Consider the following 21,862-nt stretch of genomic DNA (forward strand, 5'->3'; position numbering starts at 1 on the left):
ATTTTATTTGCTACAGAGCCTAGCAATGTGTCAAAATTTATCCCTAGAAATGTATCCTTGATATTCTATAATCCATCTTTTTCTGGTTAATTTATGAATTTTAAAAATTCCTATTCTCTTTTTATGTTTAAATAAAGATCATTCATTGTGTGTAATAACTTTTCCCATTTTTCCCATTGTCTTGTATTCTCCATTGTTTAAGATACCGCTGTATTATTAAAATTTGCTTACATATTATCTTTTTGGAAAGATACATCATCCATGTGTATATTCTAAGTTCTTTGCTTATATTATTTTTTAGCTGTATTTCTGTGTGATTGAATGGATTTACATAAAATGGGCTAACACTAGGTTAATGATATTTGATATTTTGGAAATATAACCAGATTGCTGCTTGACTTGATGGTATGTTTCATTTAATAGCATTAAGTAGTCCTTATCAATGAAATTGGTTTCGTTGTTTTCTCTTTGATTCAAGCAGTGCTGCTCAATAAAGTGGTTCCTTGATAAAGAATCTTCCTTGTTGGGCTTCTTCAGACACATTTATCTTCTTGCCGATTTTTGAACCAGCCGTTAAATTCCTTTTGCAGCTTTAATTATACTAGTTCCTCTGCTTGTCACACACCCCTCTTTTCTTTGGCAGGAAACTCATTTGCATCCCTTGAAATCTAATGTAAGTTTCTGTTTTATGTGTGATTTACTTTACTGCTGGCTTAAAGGGAATAATGGTATGTTCCTCAGAGTGGTCAGGATCAAAAGCTGAAATACCTGAAAGTGTTTAGTTTCTAACACCTAATAAATGTGCTTAATAAATGTTAACTGTTGCTTCTGTTATTGTTCATTGTTTACATGTCAGAATCCATTGTGAAATCTTAGAAGTTTTTGATTTTTAATACAAAAGTGTTTCTTTAAATGAAGAAATAGTTCATTCACTACTGGGTCTTCATCATTGATTTAGTGCTTCTCATTAGGGGTATTTTAAATGACTCATTTAATTCTTTTAACATTGCAGAATGAAGATTTATTAAATGAAATGAAACAACTTAAAGAAGAAATAAGGAAAAAAGATGAAAAAATACAACTATTAGAACATCAACTTGTAAGTATTATAGTATAGAATTTAAAATGGAGACTTCCAAATTGGACAATATGTGTCTTTTATAAGACAGCCAGAATTAGAGTTTCACTTTATTTTGGGCTTTCAAACTTATATAATTGCATTATGTTTAGATTATATATGCTTTAATGAAAATATAATGTTAAGTTTTCTCTAAATATGAAGTATGCTATCTGAAAAATTCTTCCTTGATCCATTTTTGGTGGCCTCTGTTTCTGGGATTTAAGATGCACCAGTTTATATTCATTTATTGATTCATTTCAAGAAGTAAGTACTTGAAGTTGAGGATAAGAACTTTCTCTCTGAGCGGAATGACACTGGTTATTTAAGCTTAAGTATTAGAGTGAAGGAGATTTCAAGACAGTGTTTCTTCTCTATGGATGATGAGTGATCCCTCAGAGTCATGTTTATACTTTCTGTATACTTATATAATTGTTAATAATTTCAAATGTTAATCCCATATAAAAACAGTATTTAGGAGCTGGGGTTGTGGCTCAGCGGTAGAGTGCTTTTCTGGCATGTGCGAGGCACTGGGTTCAATCCTCAGCACCACATAAAAATAAAAATAAACTTCCAACTACAACTAAAAAAAAACTTTTTTAAACAATATTTATGGCACCTTGAATGCAATTATAATGCAACTTATATAATGTAAAAGACCAGGATAAAAATAACATAATGCATAAAAGCCAAAACAAAATGGAAATATTAATTGGAAGGGAAAAAATATGTATTTTGGGTATAGCAAAGCATTTGAGCAATATGAAATATTAATCTCTAAGTATATAAAAGATATAATGTACTGAACTCTGAGCCACTGAGGTCAGGTTACAGAGATAAAAATTTATGAGTGACTAGAATATACAGATAAAATACTATGATTAAACGTACAAAGAAAATTTATGAATCTGAATAAAGAATAACCTAATAATTCAAACTTAAGTTCTCCCAAATATGAAAGTAGAAAGAACAATAAGACCTAATATTTAAATTTCAAAGACAAGTATCGGCTAACTTTCAGGGAAGGAGAAAAAAGAAGGCACTCAGATTAAACATCAATTTTTGCAAAAATTTATTACAGAGTAGAAGAAATTGTTGTGTCTAGTACGCTCCAGAGAACAGGTTGTGTACCTACTATTTTAAATATATCTGGACAGTTTTTATTTATACATAAAGGTAAACTTTCATAACTTCAGTGTCTTGAAAAATAAGTCACCAAGTCATCTTTATAGGCTTACTTATAGTGTACTCCAAATACTTGAGCGAGAAACTGAAAAATAACTCAAGAATAAGGAGATAAAGATTAAAATGAATGAACAGGGAAATGGAAATCATCTTTAGAGAAACTGAGTTTTACAAACTTCTGAACCTTTTATTGAAGAAAGCTTAGTGCTCATTATTTTATTTTACATATTGTACATCATTGCAGTGTTGGAAATTGCTTGAATTTATAAATCTTTGATTTTTGTGAAATTAAAATAATTTTAAATTCTAAAAATTGTAAATTACTAATGATTTTTGAAGAGATTTAGATAAATAAGTTTCAGGAAAGAGATAAGGGAAGGAAATTAGAAAGAGATAGGGAAAGAAGTCAGACATACTGAATTTTGTACTTCTACAAATGAGTGCCCAAGTTATTCTTTATTTTATTTTACTGTACTTCAGTTCTAATGTTTGTGACATAGTTTGAGACAGTTAATAGGTTGGAATAGTGTACAGAAAATGATGAAATTAAAAGGGATATAAAGAAAATCTCAGATCTGCAAAACTAAGGCAATAGTAATTAGACCAAAAAAATATGATTTTAAGTACAAATGGTTTTACTTCATGAAAAGAGTTACATTGAGGATTTAAAGCAAAGTGTGTAGTAACTTGCTTTATATACAGGAAATTTAGGTAAATTTTTGACATTGATAAGGCTGAATATAAAAGGTTGGGAGACAGAATAAAATTATCCTCACCCAAAAGTGCAGTATTAAAATTAGAAAAGTAAGGTTAATAATGGAAAAATAACACTTTATCTTGATTTATGATTAATAAATAATAGGACAAATCTTCTTATGCTGTTTAGTTTTTTAGAAGTATTCTCTTATCCACTCCTTGGTTTATATACCCAAAGGACTTAAAATCAGCATACTACCGTCACATCAGTATTTATAGCAGCTCAATTCACAAGCTAGACTATGGAACCAACCTAGGTGTCCCTCAGTAGATGAATGGATAAAGAAAATGTGGTATATACTCAATGGAATATTACTCAGCTTTAAAGAAGAGTGAAATTATGGCATTTGCCAGTAAATAGTTGGAGAATATCATGCTAAGTGAAATAAGCCAATCTCACAAAACCAAACGCCTAATGTTTTCTCTAATATGCAGATGCTAATTCACAATAAGGAGGGGGGGAACTAGGGAAGAATAGCGTTACCTTAGATTAGGTAAAGAGAAATGATGGGAGGAGAGGGAAGAATATGTGGGGATAGGAAAGATAGTAGAATGAAACAGACATTATTACTGTATGTAAGTATGTGACTACATGACCAATATGATTCTGCAGCATGTACACTCAGAAAAATGAGAAATTATATCCCATCTATGTATATCAAAGTACATAAATGCATTCTACTGTCATGTATAACTAATTAAAACCATATAAAATTTTTTTTTAAAGTTCTTAACTTTAATATGCATCTTTAAGAAAAATGACCAGGTCTCTTTATAGTTGAAACAATATTATCTATCATCTTTAAACAATTAATAGAAATTCCTTAATATTTTCTAGCATCTAGTTCATGTTCATATTTTCCTACTTCTTCCCAAAATATCAAGTACATTTGATTTGTCCAAACTAAAATCAATTCTAGGACCATGTATGACAACTGATTATTATATCTTTTAAATCTCTTTTAATTTAGAACCATTGTTTTTGTTATACTTGTGAAGAGAAAAGAACCAGCTGGCCTGAACAATATCTCACCTGAAAATAATTGTATAAAGATTTCAGAAATATGTAAGAGAATCTCAAAGAAAGAACACAAGAAAAGTGAAAGCATTAGACTTTAGCAATATATACCATTGAATTCTCATTTTGATATATTGAATCTAGAAATCACGTTTATTGTGAATCAGCTAAGTATTGTACACAGTTTTTTTTTTCTTTTTTAAATATGGATTACTCCAGAGACTGTGTGCATTCAGCTAAAAACTCCCCCTTATAAACACATCAGAATCACATCAGCCCATTTTCAAATTTTAGGGGAATTGTGGCCTATATCAAGAGAACTTTGTGAAACTTACTTGACAGTTCCTGTTCTTGAATATAGAGACAATGTTAGTGTTTTCTCAATATATAAATTTAGCCAACTGAATGGATTCTTTGCTTCTTATTGCAAGCAGCAATGCTCTGTGAATTGAATGTCTTACTAATTGAGTTTTAAGGGGCTAAGTGTCTCACCCACCGCCATCTGTTTGTTAGTAAGAAATGAGAAGTCATTCAGAAAAATTACCAATAGAATAACATGGTTTAGTTATGGACCTTGTTAAAAACAAAAACATTTATAAACTCAAAGTAGATATAGGAAGTGGTGCATTTCACATTATCAAAGTTAAAATGGTCTTCTATTTATATTTCTTTATTGTTTTCTTTCTTTATATCTCTAAATAGCTTTTTTAAAAATAGGATAAAAAGTGATCAAAAAAGCTATAGAGAGGAATTAGAGGACTTTTTTTTTTTAGCTCTAATATGAATCAGCTGTATGACAGGCAGTTTCCCTTGGTTCTGTAGCTCTTTATTTAGAATGTGAAGATTTTTCTTGTTAGTTTCAAAAGTCCCCTTCCATTTCTAGCATTCTGTGCTTTTTTGTTTTTGAAAAAAAATGTATTCAACTCTAACGTATGTTTGCATGAAGATTTTCAGAAGCATATAATGACAGTATGAAGTGTTGAATTCATATTTTATGTGAAATATGCTGATGTAAAATCAGATTTGCAGTGCTCTGAGAATGTAACAAAAATGTATAGAAGATTGTCTGTTTAAATCTAATTTTAAAATGCCAAGAATTACCAGTTTATTTTCACCTCAGAACACTAGTTAAATAGTAGATAATTTAGATATATATGCTCATTGAACTTTCATAATAATCTTGTGAAATTGCTAATATTGAATTTTCTTTCTTTATGGAGACACAGAAAGTGGTACTCAGGTTAAATGGGTTAACAGTATTTTTTAAAAACCATGATAGACCCAGATTCATATCCTAGCTTTGAAATTTGATAGCTATGTTCTCTTCAGGAAGTTATATAGTCTTTCCTAAGCCTCATCTGTAAGTGGGGATAATAGAAGTCGTACAGACACATAAGTTTGGATTGTTAAATTAACTACATATGTAAACTAATGCCTGGCCCATGGGTGTATGATAAAGATTAACTCTTACCAAATGACTTGCTGCAAACTACTTGGCATAAATCAATGCATATCTTATGATGTTTCAAGTTTGCAGTAAAAGCCCCCAACTAAAAGCAGCTTTAAAAAATAATTAAATTTGTAAACTCAAATAACAAAAAAATGTATGGGTCCCATCCATTTTCGTGGTTGTTTATTGGTCATTTAGTTAATAATGAGGTCTAGGTTAGTTTTTCTGGAATACTCTTGTCTGCCCCTTCATGGATAAAAGATTTCTACAGTAGCCTTTTATGTCACTCTTTCACACAGTAATACCCAATTGTGGGTAAAGGCCTGTTTTCTCTAGCATATGTATTTTTTAAATCAGGAAACACTTTCTCAGAAATACCACCAGGCTTTTTGGCTAGATTTTAGTTACTTGTCCCTTCCTAAGCGTAGAACAAATGGATTAACTATTTTGGTTCATACTTACCAAGATGTGGCTCTTTGGAGCAAGAGATAAGGTACACCTCTGCAAATAAAGGATCACACAGGAGGTGCGACTCTGAACACAAATTAAGATCTGTCAGCAATAAAGGAGGCAGATGAAGAGGGAATTATTTAGGTAGTCATTTTGTATCTGTTAAAATGTCACTAAAAACTAGGCTTTCCAAATTATGGAAAATTTAATATTTGCCAAGCATTATTTTTCATGTGTTAGTAGATAAACCACTGAAAGGATATTTCTGGAATTGCTGTTGTCAAGGTGAATTAAGTAATGTACTTGCATTATAATAAGTGTTTTATATTATATTGTCTTTGTTTTTTTTTTTTTTGCATACCTGCCAGATATGTTAAAAGTTAAGTCCTATTATAGTGAATTTTATACTACATTTTGTTTCAATCACTATCCCATTTTGGGGGGAATGGAAAATAAGCATGTCCTATAGAAGATTTTGTTTTTAAGTAGAAACAAGTTTACCTTGATACAGTAATCTAGAATTTCTTAGGTTTTCCTATGAGAAAATATATTTACTTTGAATGGGATTGTTTTAACAAATAATGTAGGTATGTTACAGCTTCACAATTAAGGGGAAATTTTCATTATCATCTTTTTATTTATTTTTTTGAATTTGATGATAATTTGAGAGACCTAAAAATACACAAGAGGTATGTCCTATCATATAAGTGAGTGCTTTAAGTGGAATCATGTAGAGAATTTACTTATGAATTGAGAACATCAGGGTATCTTGTCACAGGGTGGAATCCTTTAAAATATTCTTGTTCAGTAAAGATGATACATCATTTGGGGGGCTTTAAGCAGTGTAAGTAATGAGTAGACAGTCTGACATGTGGGCTGTTGACATTTGATATCCTGTAGAGTGATTACTTATTTGTGTGTATATGCATTAAACCATTGTAAAAATTTTTGGTTTTGTTCAGGCAACCCGGTGTAACTGCCACCAAAAATCTAAAGAGGAAAAATGCTTGTATGCTGATAAATATACCCAAACACCCTGGAGAAGAATTCCTGTAAGTGACATGCTGTTAATCTTCTCTCATGTCATTTGTTATTTTGATGTCCCCTCCTGCTCTTTTTTACTCTAATCACTAATAATTTTGAAATGCCATGGCTAATTTTCTTTCTTAGGTAAGTTTTTTTCTTGTCTCTTAGATGTTTATGTGCTTTCTAAAGCTTCTCTTGTGTGTCCTATATAAGTGAATGTGCATTTAATAGCTTTTCCATTCTGCATATTGTAGCTCATTTTATTTGAGTGTCTATTCTCCTTTCATTGCATGTTTTTATGAGAGTAGTATTTTCACATGGCCAAAAAAAAAAAAAGAAAAACAGAAGTCTAATATGCATTTAATTTTTTTGAGCAGCATATGACACTTTGAGGATATATGATGTAACATATTCCTTTTGTTGTTGTTGTTCTTGAAACTTTTACAAATTTATTGTAATTACTGAAAAAATATTGAGGGTATTAGGAAATTTAATGCATGAAGACATAACTAGTAAAAGTGAAGTTTCAGGCAGAGTTACCGTCTAGATTCCTAACAATAGGAAGTAACCATCTTCCTTATTTATTGTTTTTTCAAAAATGTTATATCTCAAAACATATTCATTGCTAAAAATATCCTGACCATCCCTTAACTTAGTTGAGGATGTTCCTGAGCCAGAGAATTATTATATGACCATCAGTCATCATTATCCTCTGTATGATGCCAGGTAATAGACATTTCTTATTAATAGAACACCTGATACACCAGCCTTGACTTTTATTTTGCCTTATATTTAGCAGCAGAATCCTGGTAACACAAATGAATAGGGATAGATAATGGTTATTGTAATCAACAATTCAATTTAGAATTCGTAACTTTTTTATAAAATAGTTATTTTCTTTTCATCTAACAAGTAATTATTTTTGTGTGCTCTGTATAAGGTATAGTGGAAGAATTAATTTATTTGGCAAAGTTTTGTAATCATCTCTTATTCTAGATATTAAGCTCTTAAAGTAGAAATGGGGAATAGGGGAAGGAAGTACACAGATACATAGGTATTATTCCATTTATAAGTACTTTTTAAAAGGAACTAGTGATATACTGATTCAAACTGCTGTACGTTCTATGATGGCAGAGAATTGGGAATGTCTTAGTGGAAGAATCAAAAAGGTTGGGGAAGAAGATAAAGGTAGTGTTTGAATCATAGAAAGTAAAAGATGCCATGAGGTGAAGATGATATATTTTTTTTTAATGTCAAAGGATATGGAAACTTATTGTTTGGAGGCAATTGCAAAAATAAAAGATTGTGCCCCTTGCTTAGGTTTCTCCAGTTACCCCAAAGGGAGGTTTATGTCTTCTGACGTGTTACTAAATAAAGTGGCAATTCCATTAAGCATGAGAAGTTCCCTTTTACAGAAGTTCTTTATATTATTTTGCCTGGCTCCCTCAACCCCTGGCTTGAGTTCTAGAAACTGGATATTTGTCAGCCTCCTCACTAGACAAAAGTAATTGGTGTATACCAACCCAGTTTTACCATGATCTTGGTTGAAATGAAAGTCAGTTTTCCAAATTAATGCTCTTAAAAAACCCAGACTTCAGTTTTCTCTATTATCTATTATGTAAAGAATCACCTAGCTAAATACTTTGTTTTGTCTATGGATAATGTAACAGACTCCAGGGAGATTAAATGCCCTACTAAAGATTCTGTAGTAAATAAAGTGCTGAACTAGTACTATAATTCAGGAATCCTGACTGCTAGTCCAAGGTTCCTTTTAATAAAAGCACACTGAGGAGCCCTAGAGGGTGAGAGATTTTACAGATTAAAATGGTAGAAATATCTAGCAAAATGAATAGTAAAAGTAAAGGCAAAGAGGTAGAAAGGAATAGTTAGGCAATAGTTAGTATAGAAGTGTATGTTTGAGGAAATAATGAAAATTTGTTAAAAGCTTATTTTAGTATAGAATGGAAAATTTTAATCCAGAAATTACTTTAAATGTAGTTTTACTGAGCTTTATTTATTTTATTAAATAAATAAATATTTAGCCAAATAAAAATTATATTTACTGAAGTAGTAATTTTTAACTATTAAATATTGTCTATCTGATTTTTCTTGTGCTCTTTGGGCAGCATTGGAAACCATTTACTATAATTACAATATTTTATTTTCTTAAAAAGTTATACTTTAAATGTTTTCTTTAGCAATTACCCAACATATTTACATAAGATTTTGGTAATGGAGATATGGAGATGCAATGTGGGTCTTCTTTGGCAACTTTTAGTTTGTTAGGCGATAATTTTTGGAATGAAAACATGTTATTTAAAAGTCCTCAAGCTTAGTAAAACTATTTTTTTAAATCTGTCTAAGACTTTGAGAAGGTTACAAGTTATAATCTTCACCCTTTCTTATGATTTCTAAGGAAATTTAAATGTGCTTCTCAGCATTGTCTTAGTCATTTGATTATAGAACCTGTCAGAGATTGATTGATGAGGGACTTGTGAGGATTTCCTCTGAATGTTTTCTATATATGAAGGAAGAAATCTGGCTGCAGAAGGTTGGGGAAGAAGATCAAGGTAGCGTTTGAATCATAGAAAGTAAAAGATGCCATGAGGTGAAGATGATATATATTTTTTTAATGTCAAAGGATGCAAATGGAAAGTGGAAAGAAATGTTGAAGGAGAGAGGGTTGCTGCTTGTAGGACTTACTGGCAGCCATTTGGGAAGTAGAAAGAAATAAAAAAAGAAAATAAGCCAGAACCTCAGTCAGAACCTGCTTGAGGAGGGAGAGTGATTGTCTACCAATGGCAGCAAAACAATAGAAATTTAGATGTATTGAATATAATGTAAATTTCCATTACAGATTTATTCAGAGGAATTTTGATACTCTCTAATGACTACAAATAAGATCTCTAAAATAGAAAATTAATAGGAAAGAAAGCATTAGAATAGAGGAAAGGAAGAAAAGCAGATTTTCACTTACTCCTTGAGCAGATATTTGTGTGCTTCTCAAAGCCAAGCAGTGTCTTAATATGGGAGTGTGAGTGTGAAGAAAATACAGGCCCAATCCTCAAGATGCTTATGGAAACTTCTAGTATGCCTAAAATGGCATTAATTTTGCTCTTTTCCTACATGAAGAACATAACACTAAGAAAAGACCTGTGCAAGTACTTGAACAACTTTTATACAGCTGTATTATATGAAAATCAAGATTTTCAAACGTATGGGTAGCATCTTATTCCCCTTCCTGTTCAGTAGCTACAGGAGGTGAGGTTAAAAGGAATAGCGAGAATAAGGTCATAGCTCTGGGAAGGAAGGACAGAGGCTTGATATCAGTGAGAGATCACAGTAAGGACTTCCCTGAGAGAGAGAAAAGCTTGTTACCTGGTTTGCCCTGTGTGTTAGAGGTCTTAACTCTCTATTATAATGATCCATAGAAACATTCTTGTAGTATTTAAATTTTCTGGGAGAAAACTATTCATGGTTGAGAAGACATATTTTCAGTAAGAGGGTAAAAGAAAAATCTCCCACAAAATCCAATCCAGTGTTAGTAACAAAACAATTTATTCACAAAATAGATTGTATATCATTTTCTCAATGGAAATAATGATGAACTTCAATGACTTAAAGGAATGAAAACCCTGGCTTACATGACTGTGAAAATTGAGTATAGGAATTAACAAACTATTAGTATGGGTGTGAAAAAGTGCCCACCAATTAAAACTCAGAATGTGCAATTGGATCTAATACTACTTTTTTCTTGTGTTTTAAGAACTAACTCTATTATGTGTAGCAAAGAGACAAGGACAGATGATTTATATACATTTCAAAATACTGTGTTGGAAACAGTTTCTAGTATTGTATCAAACATTAGATCATATGATAGATATATACATGTAATTTATATCAATTCAACAGTTGAAGTATGGTGAGTATTATAAAAAATTATTTGTGCTTAGGGTTGGGTTCTCATGCCTCAGATCTATTGAGTCAAGTATATTTTCATTATAACTTTATAAAAGAAAAGATAAAATCAGAAAATTATTACAGATGTATCACAAAAACCATATTATATTTATAATTTCCAGAGGAAAAAGAGTTTACTTGCTTCCTAGCAATTGTGATAATTTTAATAGCAAGAAGTCCTTATTTTTATTTTTATTATCTGGGAAATAGGATAGCACGCTAACTAAAGGGAACAAGGTAGCCCAATGATATTTCGTGTAAGTAGTCTGTTCTAAATCCTTTTTGTTTTAGAATATATACTTTCCTGATTTAGAATAGATTAGTTTTTATGTGGGAAAATTTTTCTGATTTTAAATTTAGATGTGCCATTTTTCCTCCATTTGGAGATATGTCATATTATTATTCACATACATATTTAATATGTATATTCATATTTGGAGATAGAAAAAATAAATTAAGGGATTTATTTCTTTGTCAGGATTTATTTATATTCACTATTACTTGTATTCAAAATATGCCACTAAAAGTATTTTAAGTGACAAACACATACACATTGGTATTTAAACAACAAATATTTATGTCTGGGTACACAATCGTTTTTTAGTTGTGTAGTGTTGAGTCAGTCAACGAAAGTAGCTATTGAGTATACCTTGTGTCACTTAGTTTTATAAATGTTGGCAGGGGTTAGTGGTGCTGCTGATGCACTGCATTCTGTCATGCAGAATTTATGATAATACAAAAATTGTCTTTTTTACTGAATGTATGTCTTTTGTAAAAACTGCAAAATTCATGCAGAATGCATGTCTTATACTGTTTTTTTTTAAAATATTTATCACTCATTTCACAGTTGCATCTGAAACTAATAACTGCAAAAAAAACAAATGTTTTTCAAGGCTAGGAGCTAATTAAGTAAGGATATTATAGTAATTAAATGATTAATCTATCCACAAATTTAAGATTATCTAAATTTGTATCCTCCAGCACCAAATACCACAAGTTTAAAAGACATTTTGAAGCTTTAGGTATGCATACAATAAACAGTTTTTACTGTATTAGAAAATAGTGGGATCTGTTTCATTTGTATAATGTAGAATTTAATTTGCTGACTTAATTATTGAGGGTTTAGGCTGGATGGAGAGAAATTTTAATATTAGGCAGCAGTCAATAAAAAATGATTCTGTTGAGCTTTCCAAGCAATAACATGATCAAGCTTATCTTTTTAGAAGAAGTTAATCAGCTTCCATAAGAGGTAATACAACAGAGAGTGAAAGTTACCCCTATTTTAATATATGCTAACAGTGGTAATTTGTTAAGCCTCTATTTGTGCAAAAATTTTAGGCTATTCTTTTTTTAAGTAGTTTAAAATATTTTTACAGATGCTTTAGAAAGAAAAAAAAATTTTTAAGGTCAAATGGTATCACTGTTGAGGGTGCTTACTTGATGATAATACTTTTTCTCCCTAGAGAATGTGTCTTTAGTGTTTTATGCTCAGAGGCTTCCTTCAAAAAGTTACAGTAGGGCTGGGGGTGTAGCTTAGTGGTAGAGCTCTCCTAGGATGTGCAAGGCCCCTGGGTTTGATCCCAGCACAGCTAAATAAATAAATAAATAAATAAATAATATTAATGTTTCTGATACAACAGAAAATAATACCATTTCTTTTAGCCAGTCCTCAAATTTCTAAATAAATATAGCTGTCCTCATCATTCAGAGCAGTGGAATGTCAATATACTTCAGCCAAAGTCCACCATGAATACACATATTCAATTAGTTGAGTGCAGTGCTTATTTACAATCCTATTTTCTTTTGAGATTTTATATGGTATATCTTTTTCATCTTTTACTTTAGAATACTTACATTGTTATATATAAAATGATTTTCATTTTCTTTCTTTTTTTTTTTTCTTTTTGGTGGTGGTACTGGGGATTGAACCCAGGGCCTTGTTCATGTGAGGGCAAGCACTCTATCAACTGAGCTTATTTTGTACTTAATACCTTGAGTATAATAAAAACTGCTTAAAAATAAAAATAAAAGTACAAAAAAAATGAATTTTGTTTAGTCTGCATATAATATTCTGCCAGTCTTTTTAATTGCTATATTTTAACCCTTTATATTTCATGTTATTAATTGATATATTTCAGGTTAAGTCTGTAATTTTACTCACTTTTATTTATTTATTTTTCTTGCTTTTTCATGTGTTACTTATACCATTTTTTTCAGAATTTTATTTTGATATATATGTATATAGTATTTTGAGTGTATCTCTTTGTATATAGGTCTTTTGTTGCTTTAGGCATTGCATTACATATATGCATTAACCATAGTCTATTAAATATTATTCTTTATTTCCTTTAAGTCCCTTCCTTTTCACCATTTCTAAGTGTCTTTTTTTTTTTTTTTTTTTTTTTTTTGATGCTGGGGATTGAACCCCGGGCCTTGTGCATTTAAGGCAAGCACTCTACCAACTGAGCTAAATCCCCACAACACCTAAGTATCTTCAAAATACTTTTTATATATATTTTAAGAACTGCATAAGACAGTGTCACAGCCGGGCAAGGATGGAAGACCCAATTATCCTATTCTGGGTCTACTCTATAATGCTAGGGAGGTTATTGTGTACAAGATTTATGCATGGCTGGGCTACCTCTTTGCTACTCCTTTGGCTAGAACATGCAGGTCTTTTGTTTGTGTTCTTTGGCATTTCTGGATGCTAGCTTATCTATCACCTAGGTTAGGATACATTAGGCAAAAAGGAAATGCAGGAACTCCCTAGCATGTTGTTCTTCAGGTACCATGCTTCCTAGGTGGACTGATTTTTCTCTCTTTCAGAGTTTTTTGTTTGTTTTATAAATAGTGATCAGGATTTTTAGAAGTGTTTAATAGTAGGAAAAGGAAGAAATGTTTCTACTCCATCTTCTCCTGGATCTGAAATTCCCCCATCTGTGGAGAGCTCTAAGTATAAAATAAGTTTTATTATAATTGTTTTAGGTAAAATCAGATAAATTTTTTAAGAAATTCCTTTGAAATGAGCTAAGGAGAGTAGATATAATTTTGAAAGAATGGTTAGGGAATGTGGAGGAAGACATTTTTAAGGGTTAGAAATTAATTACTTTCTTTACTTTTCTGGGCATAAGCTCAGGTGGCTTATCGCTAGAAAACAGCTGTCCAGTCAGCTAATAGGTGAGTACCCCTTGGCTGTGACAGGCAGAATTATTCATGTATTTATTTCACAAGGTTGTCTTTCTCTCCTTCTCACATGCAGACCTATCCCTGAGACTATGATTTATTGGTCTTAGAGAAATAAAGGTGGTGTCATTGTTTTTGTTTTTCAGATTTCATAGGTGATTATAATGTATGGGCAGGATTGACAGATATGATAGCTCCATCTCTACATAAACATAGTAACTTAATTCAGTTTAAATCAGTAGTTATTGAGAATCTGCTGTGTGCTAAGGAGTATTAAGCCAGAGAAGAGGGGATATTTAATCTTTTTAAAATCCTATAAAGTTGCAGATACTGAAATTATTTCATGAATTAATGATTTAACAGAAGAGACAATTTAATACAAAGTTGATAGTTTAAAATGCTTTATCAATAGAATCAAAGACGGCAATGATTCTGTAGTGAGGTAGGAGCAGATGTGAGTAACTACATCATAAGAACTAAAAGTGAGCAACTTCTTAGAGATGAATCATTCTAACTCTTGCATAAGACAAATGAAGAAACAGGTTTAGAGATTAGTGACTTTCTTAAGTTTACAGGGCTTTTGAAAGATCCAAGAAGAAAAGCACAGGGCCCTGACTCCCAGTTGGTGTTATTCTGCAGACTTTGAGAAGTAATTTCTTTGATGAAAGAATCTATGATAGCACTTTGAGCAAATCTCGAAGTCGCTATCTGAAAGTTTTTTTATTCAGTGCAGTAGGTAGAAACATGGTAAAACATGTAAAGAGAATTTGGTTGAGGCAATATTTTGTATAAAACCTTTGAACCAAAACAGTAAAATAGAGTTATAGCAGGTAATCCTATGGAGAACACATAGGAAATCATTTCCTATTAAATATTTTCTAAGCTGTTTTTGCCAACATCTCTCTTAGTAAAGGAAGTACAGTATTCAAAAGACAGGATCTAAATTTACTAGAATATTCTAAAGATCATTAATTCTCTTTTGCTTCTTGTAATTCTTTTTCTCTTTTATCAGCATAGAAAAATGGATCTTCTTTTCTTTTTATTTTATATTCAGCAGTATAGGCTTACTCCTAAATTTAAAGAAATGCGTGATTTTACCTCATTGAGCCAAAGAATATTGATGGAGAGGAGAGAAAAAAAATTTTATTTGAAACAATGTTCATGAAATTTATAAACACCAACAAGCTAGATTAGTAATTTTCTAATACAATAATATTTCTAACAAAAAAAAACCCTGTCAGATTCATTGGTTTGAAAAATGCACATGCCTTCTTTTGCAAATTTAACTAGGTATGATGATGATTTACAGGCTATTTTTCTTGATAATATTTTAAGAGTGTTTTAATAGTTTTATTTATAAAGATCTTTTGATCATTGAGGATACTGGTTATAACAGACATGAAACCCAACTGGTTCCATTGTGTGACGATGAACAGTTATTTTCTTCCATAAAGACACATTTTTATTTGAAAAGTGAGGAAATTAATAAAGTGACATTTCAAATGTATTCTGATTCTTATAATCAGTGATTAAAGTAAAGTTAAAAAACTACAAGTTACTCAGGTTAAAAAGCATGTGTGTATAACCTGGGGTCTGAATATCATGTTCTTTATAAAGGATTTAGTTATCACAGTATTTTGAGTGTTTTTTAATGCTATTTTGGCTCTGCTGACTTCTTCTAATGTTATTTATTTTTACTTTCTAATTCTCTGAAAATCTGTCTTAAAAAGAAATAAAATTTTTTTCCTGTGATTGCCTGATTCATAAATTAATGCGTTATCTATATGTTTAATACTTAAACTCTATATTCCCTAACTTATTTCCTTTTTCTATAAAAGACTGGAATCTGCTACCTTAAAGAGATATGTGATGATTAATGTATACCCAAAATACATAATTTTGTGTATGTTAACTACAAATATCAAAGAAAATATTTTTTCTTAAAAATTTTGAAAAAAATTAAATTTGGATTGTTATGTATATTAGTAATTTGAGCTGCCTGTGTTTAAAAAAGTGAAATCTATCTTCTCATTAACACTATTGCTTTGTGTTATTTAAAAAATCAAAAATTATGACTTTGGTTTCTTATTTTTCGGTTTCCTTTTTTATTATACCTCCCTACCCCATCTCTTTCTCTGTACAGGGTGGGTATTCTCCCTCCTTCTCTCCTTGGCAGGGCTCCTTCCAGGTGATCCCACGGACTGTTCCACCGCACCGCAGACAGAGTGAGTCTGTGTCTCTCACTCCTATCCTGCTCTGGCTTCCCCTTCTGCATGATCTTTCCTTCCCCAGTACCTCCGTTTCCCATCCTGAGTGATCTGCAGGCATATGCTAAATAAGCACTGTGATCTCTCTTAACATTTCTTTTTACTGCATGTAAATGGACCTATACATTAATGACCTCTTGAAAGCTATCTTGAGGTTAATTTCATTCTAATGCTGTTTAAACCTATTGCCAGTGACCCTAGACCTACTGACATGCATCTGTCTTTAAATACATTTTCTTTTTTTCAAGTTCTTGAAATATGTGAATAAAATTACTTTTTTATCTAGTAATTTTAAAAATGTACACACTATCCACAATGATTTGATGGACAGATGCATACTGTTTAGGGAGCAGGCTTACTAGACCATTGCACATTTCTTTAAATGTTTCCTAATCAAAGGCTTCAATTATGTTTTGGTATCATCTAAAATACCTTTTCAATTGTATTTCCAAGGTTTTTATTTTTTAACAACTAATGTCTTTAATTTATCAGCTGCTTTACAACACAGAAGAAATGGCTTTTGAATATGCATGGTTTACTAACATTTCTAATGAATTAGTCATTGTTTAACTTTAAAAAGTTTTTTATTTATATTAAGTCTACTTTCTAAAACAGTGTTTATTCTTTTTCTATTATGTACTTAAGTATATCTGGTAAGTTGGTTATATTTTATCTTTTTTGAAAAGTCACCCAAAAAAGCTAATACTAATGAAAAATATTTATTGTCAATCAGTCACTTTTTTGCCTTCTCCATGGATTTCCCATGATTTGTGATTCATATCAATTTTTTATTAATTATCTTAAATTATCAAAGGCCCCCAAATGGAAATTTTAAGCAGTTAGTATATGATTTACTTCAACAAAATTTTATTTCTTGAATTAGTTAAAATCAGCAGATGTCAACATGAATTTCAAACAAGATGTGAAGTTTATTTGGGGACTTCTTCTATGCTTTTGTTTTAATGAAAAATAGAGGAGTTTGTATAGCCTTTTATAGCAAGCTCATTTATTTAGTGGAAGTCACGAGAAGAATAATAACCAATCATCTTTATAAACTCTCCTTTTTGCTTCTCTTCAAATAGTTGCATCCTTTTCTCTTTCATTTAAAGAATTCTAGTATGTGAAGAATCATACTAAATTGTATGTGAACTAATCTGAAATTTCAATGGGCAGCTATAACAAATAATAATGTAGTATTAGGCTTATGCCAGTAATGTGCATGGTTTGACAGATTTAGCTCAGAACAATCCATCTACCTTTGTTCTTAATGAAGACCCTTTTTATTTACCTCCCCACTCTCACCCTGCCCCGAATCCTCTCCCTTTTCCTTCCCCTCAGCTAGCTAGAATATGGAATTGAAGCTTAGGGTTAAATATTCTGTATCATAAATAGAATTTTAGATTTATTTACTAGTTTATTGTATAGCTTTTGAATTTTCTTATACTTTCCTTGAGTTATTAGCCCTTCATTTTCAAGTGTTTGGTTTTTGTTTGTTTAGCTCTTCAGAGCTATCTTTTTCATTTCCAGCTATAAGGAGCATTTCTATAACACTATCTTCAAGATTCAACTATTTGATTTTCCTAGACCAAACCCCTTTCTCTGCATCTCCAGATTAGTAAGAAGAAAGTTTTAGTTCTAGAGTTTGGATGGGTATATTATCCACATAGGGATATAGATACGTAGATACACACACACACACACACACACACACAGAAATTTTTTCCTTAAAAAGTTCTCATGGCCCTACACAGCTAAGAGTACTGGTCTAGGGTTTGATCTTTCATACTTGTGAGATTCTGTTTGGATAAGCAGTAATCAGAGGACTTGTTCTTACAATTTTGATAGCTTTTCTGAGCTTGACACTTTTAAACTGCTACACCCTTTAGGATTAACCCTGAGAACAGCTGAAACAGTTCATTAACAAAGTTTTTTTCTGGTGATAAAACATAGAACTAGAGAAATTTATGGAATTACAGGAGTAAATTTAGTGTTTTCCAAAGGATTTTAGAATAGATCTCACTTTTTGTTACACTAAAATTACATTCTGTGAGATAATATTTGTGTTCACATATAGTCAATATGTAGTGCCTTGTGCCCATCTTTGCAGAAATCAATTGTGTAATGGAAGTTAGTTGAGAGATTTCTCATTTATTGTAATCTATTTCATTAGACAATTCTTTCTCATGCTTTCTTGAGTATACTACATTCATCTCAGTGCAAATGCCTTGATAGTCTTCAGTAATGTCAGTATGGTTTTTTGTTTGTTTTTTTAAGTTATGAGAATAGTAGACCTTTCAGTATAAAAAAGGTAGGCAGTTTTAAATATGCAGAAATGAAATAAAGTTTATAAGGAATATTTAGCACTACATTCTCCAGAAAGCTGCACTGGGCAGTAATGTTCTTGTTGAATTTAAGAATAACAATAGGAAAATGGAGATGAATGGAAGTTCCTAGTTTGTGGGCTTTTTTTTTTTTTTCCCTTTCTTTCTCTAGAGATTTTAACTTTAAATGTCTTTTCACTTAATTTACTAGTATCTATTTTATCTTCTGGTTTCAAATTAAATTTTTTCTAAGTTAACAGAAAATAATTTACATTTAGATATAGAGCTCTTTCCTGCTGTCAGTCCAGATTTCAGCTTTTGTCCAGATTCATTTAACTGGCATTGATTTAGTCTTTCTACTCTAACTTCCAACTGTGTGAAATTGAGAATAATGTACAACCTACCTCATAGTAGGAAATTTTAATTTAAAAATTACTTTTGACTAGTATAAAGATTTAATATTAATTCCAGATAGACTTTCTTGTCAGAGAATATTTTTATAGGAATACTTTGTTTTAAAAAGCATATTCTGAAAGAATACCTGTTTCTTATCTTAGCCTAGAGGCTTAGATGGGAAGGGGCAAAAAATGGTTTTAAAACAATGAAACTCACATAAATGTATTTATACATATGTTAGTAGCCTGGCAGTTTCTTGATGAAACCTTGCCTGATCTCTAAATTTATATTGTAATAAAATTGTCTTCACCAGCATTATATTAAGAATTGCAGATTTATTGTCTTGTATCCTTCTCCTCCTTGTAACCTTCAGGGAATATTTTACAAACCATTTTGACAAGCGATTCTAAATTCATTTTATGTCACCACCCATTATGTATTTATTGAATGAAAGTGTGTATTTACAACTCAATACATTTGTATATATTTCAATTTTGATAAAGGATCCATGAAATAGTACTTTTCATTAGGACATATGATATCCTCATGTTTTCTCCTCTATTCTATTTAATTTTTTAAAATGCTGCCAGCAGCCTGTGTGTAGAAAAAGCACTGGTCTCTTTTGCCCATATAAGTCTGAGCATTTTTGTTTTAATGAACCAAATATGAAGGAAAAAGCTTAGATAACTTAGTATGCATAGATTTTGTGTATCTGATCATAGTAAAGCTTTCTTATTTATATAGAAACATCTTTATTTTTAAATGGTGCCTCCAAAGGATTAAGTCTATGCCATGAAAAAGTTTTGTTATTGGAAAATGGAATAGCTTAAGTGGATGATAAGCCCTGTGCAAAATCCAGCTATTCATCCAAATAGTAATCTTGAATTCTGCTTGTCCTCCACTACACTTTCTTTTTTTTTTTTTTTAGAGAGAGAGATAATTTTTTTAATATTTATTTTTTAGTATTCGGCGGACACAACATCTTTCTTTGTATGTGGTGCTGAGGATCGAACCCGGGCCTCACGCATGCCAGGCGAGCGCGCGACCGCTTAAGCCACATCTCCAGCCCATACACTTTCTCTCTTAAGTTTTTCCTTAGCTTTTTATTTATTCTTTCAGTCCTTTTGGCTGGAGAATTGTTCTCTTTAGGGTTCATATCCTCTGGTTAGTCTTTGTAAGAACTATTTAAAAATCGTATTCCCAAATTATTCATGTAGAAAAACTATTATGTATATATTTTTAAATTAGCTGTATATTTAAGAAAGGAGGAAAGACTAATATTAATTAATTGAGTTATTATTAGTTATTGTTATTGAGTTATTGAGTTATTATATATTATTAGTTGAGTTATTGGTTTTTAATGTGTTAAGTACTTTTCTTGTCATTTTATTTAAATTATCACTTGATTCTTATGATAACTCAGAGTCAAAGCAATTATACCAATTTTTTAATATGGAAAATATAAGCAAATAAATCAGAATAATGTAGTAGTTTGCTCAGGTTAAGTGAACAAACCAGAATTAAATTAAATAAATAAATTCTACATCCAGAGCCTGAGCCTTATATATTTATTATATTATTAAAATCAACATTTCCCCTTTTTATTATATATAGCAGTGGCTTAGTATGGAGGAATTAAAAGAACAGACACATTTTGGTTTATTTCCTTTTACTCTTTTTTATTCTATTTTATAAAGTTAGAATCTTATGTATTTTCATTTTTTTTGTTTGCTTTTTTATACATACCATCATTATATAAAATATTTCTCCCAGTTAATATTTCTTCAAATCCTTGTTTGATGAATGCTAATGCTATATCATGTGGATATACTTTAACTTAATCTTTTCTTATTGTTTGACATTGTTGTTTCTAGTTACAGATGTATTATTGCAGAGCAATCTATTTTGTATATAAATCAGTTTTGGCACATTTTCTTAGTTAAATTTCTTATACATTATTTGATTATAGAGTATGCACTTTATAAGGATATTTGGTATGTGATGTTGTCAAACATGCTTATAAGGTGTAAGTTTACATAGTTCAATCGGATTGACTGCAACATGTGACTGTAATCAATATTACATGTAAAGATTGCTTCAGCCTTAGTGCTTTAATGATAAATAAGCTTGGAGTGACTTTTCACAAAAATAAAATATTTTTGAATGAAATTGAAACTAATATAAGTTGATAGAAACTGAATTAATTCAATTGTGAATTAATTAATTCAATTGTGAATTCCAATTGTGGAATTAAGCTGATTTTTTTAAAAAAACTGGTTAACATAGAATGTGAAATATTGTATACATTTTTTGCAGCTAATTTCAAATGCTACCAGTATAGCCATTGATTAATTGACTAGAAATGTGTACCTGATTCATGGTCTAATAGGCCTTCCCATAAACCTAGTCATACATTAGTTTCTCTCAGTACTTGCAATTATGGGAAAGACAGCAATTGGTGTTTATGTGTTTCTGTATTAAAGTTTTTATAATAATTGGTTATTTAGAGTGGGATTGTTTCTTTAGCCAGTATTTACTGCTGTCCATAGTGCTTTCAGTGTCGTATTCTGCCATGCATATTGGTTATACCAATAGAATTTGTACTATTATGAAACTATTTAGGTTTTTTTTTTTAGCCCCTGAACTAATTTGCATCTGAGCTAGATGCTGATGGATTTTGTATTTTTGTGTCTTTAAAATATAGATCCGTTAAATTAACCATTTTAATCATTT

General features: G+C 30.8%; 1 protein-coding gene across 6 annotated transcripts in view; it reads left to right on the top strand.

The window, feature by feature from the left end:
* Ccser2 (coiled-coil serine rich protein 2) overlaps positions 1-21,862 on the top strand; it is a 149,460-nt gene that overhangs the window by 116,430 nt on the left and 11,168 nt on the right. For 2 of the 6 annotated variants that reach the window (XM_048801677.1, XM_048801676.1), the window contains exons 8-10: positions 1,013-1,099; positions 6,939-7,028; positions 16,322-16,370. In XM_048801677.1, the coding sequence (XP_048657634.1) occupies positions 1,013-1,099; positions 6,939-7,028; positions 16,322-16,370 (226 nt within the window). Of the gene's footprint in view, positions 1-1,012; positions 1,100-6,938; positions 7,029-16,288; positions 16,371-21,862 lie in introns of all 6 variants that reach the window. The other 4 variants (XM_048801674.1, XM_048801675.1, XM_015500065.2 and 1 more) reach the window with 2 other exon arrangements.

This window comes from Marmota marmota, unplaced genomic scaffold (assembly GCF_001458135.2).
Source record: "Marmota marmota marmota unplaced genomic scaffold, marMar, whole genome shotgun sequence".
Classification (NCBI taxonomy): domain Eukaryota; kingdom Metazoa; phylum Chordata; class Mammalia; order Rodentia; family Sciuridae; genus Marmota; species Marmota marmota.